At 38.2% G+C, this 11,506-nt stretch overlaps 1 protein-coding gene across 1 annotated transcript; it reads left to right on the forward strand.

Moving 5' to 3' along the window:
• The first annotated feature begins 6,076 nt into the window (after positions 1-6,076).
• LOC140949061 (uncharacterized) lies at positions 6,077-7,038 on the forward strand. Its single transcript, XM_073398308.1, has 2 exons — positions 6,077-6,774; positions 6,817-7,038. Exons 1-2 carry the CDS (start codon positions 6,166-6,168, stop codon positions 7,036-7,038), a joined length of 831 nt encoding a protein of 276 aa, XP_073254409.1. The 5' UTR covers positions 6,077-6,165.
• Positions 7,039-11,506: the final 4,468 nt, after the last annotated feature.

Below are 11,506 nucleotides of genomic sequence, written 5' to 3' on the forward strand. Positions count from 1 at the left end.
TAACGTGATTCGGGATCTCGGCAAGTTCAGTTATTTTTAAGCTTCGTGAATTTTCGAGCGACCATCTTGCTCCATCTCTTATATTTTTCCACTTACGTACAGTGGTTTTAAGACTCTCCTCCTTATCTTAAACATATGCTACGCGCACAGTATATTGGTATGAGTCTTGCAACAGTCATGTGCGAATGTTCATTAAACCACTGATTTTCTACTTCGCTGTTCGTAAGTTTGTTTGTGTACACCGTGAGGCAAAACAAATATTTATGGGCGTAAATACAGAATACACGGCCAATTTAGTAAAAACCAGGGTAAATGTTCCAATCACTTTGCTTCACATATACTGGGTCTGTCAGTATAAGCTATTTTTTAATATCAGAAGGCTGGGAGGGGTTTACTGAACCTTCAAAACCTTCACTGGAATGATAATCAATAAATTTCCAACCGCAATAACGTATTTAGTAGTTTTGTATTAGATACTGACTTCGGTTTCAAGTATTTCCTTGAAATTGTTGGTACAAAAATTACCCTTTAGTTATGAATTATACTTGAAATCATTATAGTGGTTTAGTGTAAGAACAAGAGGCTAATTCAGTTGCTAATAAGAGTGAGTACATTAGGAAAGAGTATGCTTTGAGAAAATCCCTCAAAGGACTGAAGTACAAGAAACAGAAAAAAGAAAACTGAACGTTTTGCAAAGTTTATAAAGAGAATCAGAACGGGCTTGAAAAATATACAACTTAAGTTTATTGTTTGTGTAAGTTATGAATCTGATTTACAACTAAATTATACAAGGGAAAATTGATTTTTTATCAACCATCAAAAGAAGCTATTTTTGGGCTTGAGCCTTATCCTCTCAGCAGTTCTTCCTACTATACTACCCTTGGCTTATTTGGCCTAGATGGGTATGTGCTGCTGATTTAGGGTGGTGACCATTTCACTCTTTAGAGTTTTGAACAGGTGTCTGTTTGGGTTGTGAAGGTTGAAGAAGAAGTGATCTATAGAGTACAGTCTATTGGTACCACCATCCCCCCCCCCCCAAGTTTTGCCATGTTTCTAAGGTTAAAAGCTACCTTAATTCTGTATGTTAAAGGAAATGAATCAGGATTATAAAATAAGGTCTCTTGGCTTAAAAAGGGTAGGGAAATGCACAATGTGTCCTACTACCCATACTCTCTTTCAGTGTAAGCCCAGGGAGGTGATCTCACATTTTAATTCCCTTCTACCACTTGTTGTAACAGCAAAGTCAGTGAAGGTTTATGGTCTCTGAAAAATATTTTTGCCAGCCTCAACACAAGTTTCTAACTGTTATTGTTGACTGCAAATAATATTATCTTAATAATCATTTTACATACTTTTCCAAGGCATCCTATGGTGTTTTCAATATCCACTAGTACAAGGCAATTTTTAAGTTGAGAGGCTTTACTTTGATTTCATCAACAGTAAACTACATTTTTACAGAGACACAAACTAACCTGGTAGGTTGATGTCCAAAGGTGTAAAACATTACATGCAACTATATGGCAAAAACTGATCTCAGTGGCCAAAGGAAAGGCAAAAATAGAAATGTCACCATTTTTTTAATGTTATAAATTCCCTTTGAAGCATATTTAGCCAGATGTAGTCCCTGTCAAAACATGCAAATTTGAACATTTATTTTCTGACCTTAGCCAATCTTTTTTAAACCAAACTCTTGTTCCAGTAGGTAGTGTAGATTTTGGAATAAAATATTTATAATTTCTCCCTCTTTGTTTGCAACAAAACAAAAAACAATTGAATGAGGACTCAAACTGAAGGCAGTGTAGTAATTAACTGCTGTCATGAAAAGAGAATTCCAAACACACAAAATAATTACCCTCTCATTTGCCTATATTCATTTCTTAGAAACTACGGTAAAGTTTAAATAAAATCACACGAAGATAAGAACTTGAGCATATCAAGAGTGAATGATCTCTTGGCAAAATTTATTTAACCAATTATTTATTTAGACAACTCTGACAACTCTTCTACTTGACCACGGCCACCGCGCTTTTTTTAAAATCACAAAGGATTAATTTTCGGCCTTTCACTTGAAAATATAAACTCTTCCGACATACGCATTGGAGAGTTGGCCCTTCTTCTAGTCTTGTGGGTCTTCTTAACAGAAACACAGCTTGAAAGCCTGTAGTGAGCCAAAAGGTCGGGCATCGAGGAACATGTACAATGACTGTTCACTGGTCTCGTTCTTAGCGTAGTAAACCGCATGTAATGGCAAACGCAAGACCAGAAGATAGGAAAACGTAAGCTCCACATTACTGCGGAAAAAATCGGTTACAGCAAAGAAAGCAATGACTAACAGGACCAAAAGCGAATTCACTTCACACTGTCGAATCGCTGTGAAGACGAACTCCTTGGTGTTGTTGTTCCCAGCCCGTTTCGCGCATGTTCGCTACAGTTCTCGAATGATTGACAGATTTCTTAACTGGGGCGATCATGGAAAGCCGAAAAGCGGCAAGATCAAAGGCCGTTGCCAGCTCCCCCTGGGGGAAGGGTGTCTTACATTTTCTATCACTTGTTTTTTTTCTTTGTATCAAAGAAGCTTGAATGAATCAATATTCTGGTTGCGAAAGTATATTGTTTTTTCATATAAGGTAAGAACCATCTGAACTGTTACTCAAGAATAGTGTGTAGATTAAGAAACAAGACTTTTCATTCTATCCAGCCCACCCTATTGGGCAATTAACAGAATATTTCGGCAAACAAAGCGGGCTTCCCAGGAAAACGATAAAATCATATGAAAAAGAATTCAAAGAATAACAGTGTGAAGAACAGAAAATATTCGTTCGCTTCTGTTCGCTTGCCAGAAAGCGGAAAGGTGTTATTTTTTCCCCTTTATAGGAGGAGTAATAGAGAAGAAGTTGACCCTGTTCGCATGTTGAAAACGAACCCATTAAGAAGAGTCCGAGGGCCCTACGCCGAGTAATTTGTGCATATGGCAGCTAATACTTTTGTTTCCTCCGCAAAGCCTCCCACTATTCCAATTAAGGTAGCTCGACTGGATTCTTCACAGAATACACCTCCCAAGTTTGAGTAGTCACTATTAAAGTCGTCATTTAATAACAACGATGTCGGAAAAAGATTACCACTGACAGCAGTATTATATTAAGATGAAAATTTGTTATGATCTGTGACGTTAACGTGACATCACTGTGTTTATTTTTTCTCGCCTTCGTATTTCTCAGAATCGGAATTTTTTTCCTAACGTTACTGAACGTCTAGTCGAAGTTGAAGGGTACAATAGTAATACACAAAATGTTTTTACTTAGATTCTGGGCAGGCGGTGTGAGCATCATGGGCGGTATTCAAAATCTGATCGTTTGTGTCAAGATGGCGTGGAGTGAACATCTCGCAGGAGGCGACTGCGGAGACGCATATTCGTTAAATACGCTGTAGAAATCAGCGATTTGCCTTTATTTTCTTCCAGAGACGTCTGTAAAAAAGAAGGCTATCGAATTATCGGGCAAAAACACCGTCATTTCTTTAATAAGTGTATTTGGTTCGAAATCACTCGCATGCAGTCGGTAAATCCAATGATTGCTGCTTTGTTCTATGCTTTAGTCATGATATTATTAAAGGTAAGACCTGTGGTTTGCCGGAAAAAAATGATTTCATCGTCAGATCTACGAGGTACTACGACGATCTCTTCATTATTAGCAAGACGAATTTAAGCTTAAGTTGGCTTGAAAATCTTGTAAGATTGTGTATGCTTCCTTCTGACAAAATAGCCCTAAAACATTTGCCAGGTACTATAAGAGAACTTTAGCGGGTCAGCTTTACGGGCATTTAGGTCTCTCTTGGCAACCTGTTTGCATTTGTTATTTGTTTTACCATCTGTATTTATCACACATGAAGTAAGTGGAAAGTAAATAAAGATATCAATACATGTACAGTGGGTTGTGTCCTATTTATAAATAATTTTGAGCACTACTTTCTTCAGGGATCTTTAGTCTTAAATAAAAACTGAGCTAAGGAAGAAATACTGCAAACTAGTATCCTTGCTTTCTATATTGGTATAAGTCACAGAATGTAAGGTTTGCAATTGAAAATGGCATTCAGCATTTGTGATAACTAATTATCCTCTTACAGTCAAGCAAATTATGTTACACGAATTGAGCCTAGGAGACATTCATATATAGTTTTTGCCTTTATTCTTTTTAAAAGTCTGATTTTATCAGTATGCACAAACACATGTCATCGCATATTTTTTGTATGAAAATAATGATTTTTTAAATTCAAAATGCGAAAATCTTATCTGTGTTGGCAAATCTACTGTAATCAGGGGCAACATGTAGGGAGACCCCTTTCAATTCTTGTGATCCCCCTCCCTTCAACTACTTTTGTTTAATTCAAATGTTGTGTCATAGGTGTTATTTAGGTGCAAACTTTTGGGTAAATAATTATGTAGTCACATTTTATTATATTGGCAGGGTGATTAGTATTTCAGTGCTGTCATTTTATAGTGACGGATACTATTTTTCCTTGCATGGTGTTGATATAATTCAGTCTTTTGGGTTAGCAATGATTACTGTGGTGGATCCTAGTAGTACCCCCTTTTTCCCACTTTGGATATCTTGCAGTTAATTTTTTATCGCAGGTAAATTTTATTTTTCTTTTCTTTCAACTCCATTTGCACACATTAAAATACCCATACATTTGTCAGAAATTAACGATAATGTTACCCTTTTGCCTATTCCATTCTAATGACGAGTTCTGTGCTCTTCTACCCGAAATAAAAGCCGGAATATTCCATTGACTAGAATCAAAGTGCCAGCTTGTTGGCTTCTACATGACACTACTCATGTATTTCTCTCACCACTTTTTTTCATAAAGGGTAGCTGTTTTTAAAATGTTCAGGGTTTATCTGTATTTAAAGTTAATTTCTTATCTTTGAGGAAAAAATATTCAGGTACTTTCATTATACTCTCAGAGGCTTTACATATTGCAGCAAATTATCATTTTACTTGGTGTAATTTGTTTGTTTTTAATCAGACTTTAATAGGCCATTTTTCATTCATGTATTTATTCATAAATCCGACATTTGTTACGTGCAATCGTCCACAGGCTTCATGCTTCTGTATATAACCGATGAACTATTTTGCAATTAACTTGTGATTACAAGAGTGACACTTCAAGTGACATGTCACGTCTGTGCGAGGCCACATTTTGTTATGAAAACATGTCGGTTTTAATTCGAAAAAACTATTTCAAAAAGTGGGGAGCGTTTATACCTTGGCGTAGATATTTGTAACAACGCTTAAGACTAGTTTCTGTCGTCAATGAGCACTATGGTAGAAATTATAGCTCTCCAAACAGTGGGTTCAAATTTCATGCTCGTGGAGGACGAATCTTTGTTGCTTCTTCTTTTAGATTGTAATGAGGAATGTTGATTTTTTTTCGTCACAGAAAAAGCCTAAATAAGTATAAGTTTATGTAATTGCGGATAACTTTCTCAGAAAAGAACTATGTCTATCGAAATATAAAGCATATAACCTGGGAAATTCCTCGACCTTCGCCGCCATCTTAAAAATTCTACATCCACAATGCATCGCAATCCTAGTGCGCACACCGCCTGGATTCTGGGACTAACTTACGGCTTTATAATGATGGCGGGATTGGAAAAAATATATTCCGTATAAGATAAATGCAAAAATCTACGTGTCTTCATCGTCATCTGACGCGGAATAGCCCATTTCACAGTTGTAGATGGAAACGAGGATAGAGTTGACCTTCTTTGCAAAATTCAACCTTTTCTGATTTGTTATGTAAAATCATGTTGTTCTTATTTATGCTAACTAGCATTTTTCGAGTATAATCTCGATAAGAAAACAAAGTAGGTTTGTATCAAAACAAGGTCAACCTCAGCCTTGCATTCACGTTCTCGAAGGCTAAGGTACTAAGCCCACAACTGTAAAATGGTCTATTTGAGAAGTGCGGCTACTTTAATTCTAAGTCGCCATTTCTAGTTTTCGGCATTCTCTACATGATGATAAAATTGAAGCAGTTTGGCTTCAATTACGACCTTCGCGCCTCCCTAGGGGATTATCTTGTATAATCATTGCCAATGTTTACCATCCACAGACAGACAAAGGCGTTTCTGACTCTGAGATCTTGCTCTATCTCCACGACTCAATGTCTACAATTGAATCGCGTTTTTCAAATTGTGGAGTTTTGATCTTGGGGGATTTTAACAGACTCGATACCTCGAGTTTTACGAACGCTTTTATGCTGAAACAAATTGTCAAATTCCATACTCGAGGAAATCAGACTCTGGATCTCGTTTTGACCAACATCAAAGAATTCTATGAGGAGCCAATAAAACGCCCAGCTTTTGGTCTGTCAGATCACGCATCTGTTGAACTCCAGCCCTTGTCTCGCTGTAAATCTCAACCATTAAAACGATCCATCATTTCAAGAGACCAGCGGGAAAGTTACAGGGTCGCCCTGAGTTCATACTTGGAAAAAGTCAACATCGCCGACCTTGTAAAGAACAAAGATAGATGTGATGAGAAAGTACAGTTAATGGAAGAAGCTATCATTTCCGGAATGGACGCAATCATGCCCTTGAAAGAAAAGTCGATATCAGTGAACGAGGCGCCATGGATGAATAACTCTCTTAAACGCCTTATTCGCCGCCGGCAAAAGGCATTGGCCAACAACAATCTGGCTGAGTACAAACAGCTCCGGAATAAAGTGAACAGAGATCGGAAGGCGTGTCGAGCAAAGTATTATGATGCCAAAGTCAAAGATCTTAAGGCTTGTAAACCTGCCCAATGGTGGAAGGAAATCAAACAGCTAAGTGGTTTTTCTAAGGTCGAGCGCGCGAGCCCCATCGCAGACCTTCAACATCTTGCCGATGAGGGGGAAGACCCTAGACATTTCGCCAATGTTATTAACGACGCTTTTTTGTCACCAATGACCGCTTTCACCCCTCTAGTCACGCCTGATGCACACGCGCGTGCGCGCGTATACATGCCAACAAGATCTTCCCCGTCCGATATCTGAGTTTTCAGTCTTTGAGAAACTATCGGCGCTTAATACGAACAAAGCATCCGGACCTGATGGAATCCCTTCTTGGGTATTAACCCTATTCAGACTGGGCTTTTTTGGTCAATCTGTGACTGGGGGGGGGGGGCTCCTCGGACCCCCCCTCTGTATCTCTGGAACCAATAATGCTAGGGTCATGAAATTTACAAACAATGATCATCTCCGTACAAAGAAGCCCCACACCCAGTTTTGACTTGCCACGCCCAATGATGACGTCACAGTGACGTCATATTCCGATTTTTCAATGTTTCTTATTATTTTTCCACTTAGATACGTAAAATATCAATAATATTGGTAAAGTCATCTCTTTGTTATCCTTTCTTCTGAACTAGTAACAAGGAAACACTTGTACAGCGAGAAAAAGCAATAGGAAGGAATAAAATTTAAAATTTGAAATGGTTGTCCGCCATCTTGGATCCGCCATCTTGGATTTCCGGTTTTTTTGTTAAAATTATAATTTAAAGCAACTTTCAAAGGGGAAAAAGCTCAGAATGTATAAAAGAAGTATCAAATTAATGTTTATTACCCAAACAAAGGACTTTGGAAGTGTTATTTGGAAAATAGAGCAGCATATTTGTCAAAGCAAAAAAGTGACAAATTTTACCCCACCCCTCCCCCCCAAATATTCCATGTTGAAACATTTTGATGTAATTCAAAAACTAGTCCCAAGCAAAGACCATTTGAACAACAAAAAGCACTATAAGTGTAAAAACGCGATCTTAAAACAAAAAAATCACCATTTTTTAAATTTTCCAAAACCTATGTGTCAGAAACTGGTTGCCATGGCAACATGATTAATCACATGGACATGGTAATTATACCAAAATGTTCCTAGATAAATTTTAGGAAAAGTCAGAAAATTTGAACGTCATAGCTCTTTCGGTATAGGAGTTATCACGATTTTGCCGGAGGGGGGTTCGAAAAGCCCCCCCCCCCCCAGTCTGAATAGGGTTAAAAGAAAACGCGGACTTATTGGCTGCACCAGTGGCAGACATCTTGAATTCTTCCTTTTTGGAGCGTCGCCTTCCAACTTCGTGGAAGAAAGCGGACATTACACCCCTCCCGAAGACTTCACTTGTTAGCGATGTGAACAAACACCTGAGACCCATTTCGTTGACTTCAATTCTCTCCAAAGTCGTGGAAGAGTTTGTCGTTGACGGCTACATCAAGCCTGCTGTCCTTGCGAAGATTGACCAGAACCAATATGGGACTGTTCCGAACTCCAGCACAGTGCATTCCCTAATCAGCATGCTCCACAACTGGTATAAGAATACTGACGGCAACGGTTCTACTGTGCACGTGGTGCTCTTTGACCACGAGGAGCCGCAAGAGGTGATATTTTTGCACGGCATCTGGCGGCACATCAAAGAATTTGGAATTGAAGGGCAAATTCCTAGAATATCTTCGCCAGTTAAACTAGAGGAAAGGTGTTAAAAAACCTCAGGATCCTAAACAACACGTCAATCAAAATATCACTTGGACCTTTTCGCTGATGAAGAGCTATCACGCGGCTAAGCTTTGAATTAGACATATATTGAAATAGGAACTCGTGTCAATAAAGTATCAGAAGTGAGTGGGAATCGCTCCTGGTTAAAAAACTGGTTCACAGGGATATGCATCTCTTCTAGTTAGGAGAAAGGAATCAGAGCTGCTTTTCATGCAGGAACAGGTTTCCTTCGGGCCAACTACAAAACTTCAGCTTATTTTACTCCTTGACATTGTCAAAGCGAATTTTGTAAAGATAACTTTTTCCGCTTTATCAGCTTTTTTTATATTCTATTCCATTAATGTTTAACCTCCCTCAAAAAGCCAAATAATATAAATGCTGTTGTTAAAAAAAGCGTTTTACCTGTTTTCGTGAATTCGCTAACCAAAGATCACTATGCTCAAAGGACAGGGCAAAATTTCCAGGAGAGAGGCATTAATTTTTTTTCCCACGAGGTTACGAAGAGAAAATGCAATGATTATTATTAATGTAACCATCAGGTATACTCTACCCACGAGGTTACGGACAGCAAATGCAGTGATTATTATTAATATAACCATCAGGTATGTTCTACCCACGAAGTTACAAAGAGAAAGTGCAATGATTATTATTGACGTAACCTTCAGGTATGTTCTACCCACGAGGTTACAGAGCGCAAATGCAGTGATTATTGTTAACCGTCAGGTATATTCTACCCACGAGGTTATGGAGAGCCAAATGCAGAGATTATTATTAATGTAACCATCAGGTATGTTCTACCCACGAGGTTACAAAGAAAAAGCGCAATGATTATTATTAACGTAACCTTCAGGTATGTTCTACCCACGAGGTTACAGGGAGCAAATGCAGTGATTATTATTAATGTAACCATCAGGTATATTCTACCCACGAGGTTACAAAGAGAAAGTGCAATGATAATTATTAACGTAACCTTCAGGTATGTTCTACCCACGAGGTTACAGGGAGCAAATGCAGTGATTATTATTAATGTAACCATCAGGTATGTTCTACCCACGAGGTTACAAAGAGAAAGTGCAATGATTATTATTAACGTAACCTTCAGGTATGTTCTACCCACGAGGTTACAGAGAGCAAATGCAGTGATTATTATTAATGTAACCATCAGGTATGTTCTACCCACGAGGTTACAAAGAGAAAGTGCAATGATTATTATTAACGTAACCTTCAGGTATGTTCTACCCACGAGGTTACAGAGAGCAAATGCAGTGATTATTATTAATGTAACCATCAGGTATATTCTACCCACGAGGTTACAAAGAGAAAATGCAATGATTATTATCAACGTAACCTTCAGGTATGTTCTACCCACGAGGTTACAGAGAGCAAATGCAGTGATTATTGTTAACCGTCAGGTATATTCTACCCACGAGGTTACGGAGAGCCAAATGCAGAGATTATTATTAATGTAACCATCAGGTATGTTCTACCCACGAGGTTACAAAGAGAAAGTGCAATGATAATGATTAACGTAACCTTCAGGTATGTTCTACCCACGAGGTTACAGAGAGCAAATGCAGTGATTATTATTAATGTAACCATCAGGTATGTTCTACCCACGAGGTTACAAAGAGAAAGTGCAATGATTATTATTAACGTAACCTTCAGGTATGTTCTACCCACGAGGTTACAGAGAGCAAATGCAGTGATTATTATTAATGTAACCATCAGGTATATTCTACCCACGAGGTTACAAAGAGAAAATGCAATGATTATTATCAACGTAACCTTCAGGTATGTTCTACCCACGAGGTTACAGAGAGGAAATGCAGTGATTATTGTTAACCGTCAGGTATATTCTACCCACGAGGTTACGGAGAGCCAAATGCAGAGATTATTATTAATGTAACCATCAGGTATGTTCTACCCACGAGGTTACAAAGAGAAAGTGCAATGATTATTATTAACGTAACCTTCAGGTATGTTCTACCCACGAGGTTACAGAGAGCAAATGCAGTGATTATTATTAATGTAACCATCAGGTATATTCTACCCACGAGGTTACAAAGAGAAAATGCAATGATTATTATCAACGTAACCTTCAGGTATGTTCCACCCACGAGGTTACAGAGAGGAAATGCAGTAACAATTATTAGATTTTAGTGCAACTATCAGGTTGAGTTCCTCCATTAAAAGAGTTTTTTGCTAGGTTTGGCTTTCATGAGTTTCAAGGTGCAAGAAATTATCAGTATAATTATAGCACACAAACATTGTCATCTAATTTTTCGCACGTAGCCGGAATAAGCCAAGAAATGAAGCATATATAACGAAAAATTGTCCTCAGATGATCTCCATATTAAATAAATTATACTAAACGTTGCGAAATAAATTATTATTGTTTGTATCCGTCTTATCCATCGTAAAAAAGATAAGTCATCGCATGACATTCGTTATATACTCACGGGTTTCACGAGTTGTATGCACTATTTTTCGCCGAGAAACAAATTCAAACTTCAATTCTTACCTTACAGTAGTCCGTTCTTTTACCTTGCATTCGACAAAAAATCTGTTAAAGGCGAACAAAGCGATTCCGGCACTCTTCTTTATGATGAGTAGCAAGCCGCAGGAACTGAAGCCGCTTTACTGAAGTAAAATCCACCGATATGCACAGCATTCTCACTACAAATATATACAAACGTCGCGGGGAAAAAAAGACGAGGAGGAAAAAATGCCAGATCTTCGCCTCGGTAATGCATTCCAGCTACCATGCCGGCGTATCTCCAGAAGGTGGGCTCGAAGTAGGACAAACCTTGTGATTTTTTGCGCGCAAACTAATTTATTCTGGCGCGAAATAAAGATTAACAATATGTATACTGAAATCTAATCCACGACAAGAAGATTTTCGCACTGTAGCGCGACATATTAAATGCCTATTTTTACAAGTACGCGGAGAAAGTGGTCCTCTAGTTTAACTTTTTTAAG

This window comes from Porites lutea, chromosome 9, assembly GCF_958299795.1.
Source record: "Porites lutea chromosome 9, jaPorLute2.1, whole genome shotgun sequence".
Taxonomy (NCBI): Eukaryota; Metazoa; Cnidaria; class Anthozoa; order Scleractinia; family Poritidae; genus Porites; species Porites lutea.

Bases quoted from the DNA above. Each gene is read 5' to 3' on its own strand.
- LOC140949061 (XM_073398308.1), top strand. From the start codon at position 6,166: ATGTCTACAATTGAATCGCGTTTTTCAAATTGTGGAGTTTTGATCTTG. The intron at 6,775-6,816 runs GTCAAAGATCTT...CAATGGTGGAAG, and splicing joins CAAAGTATTATGATGCCAAA to GAAATCAAACAGCTAAGTGG.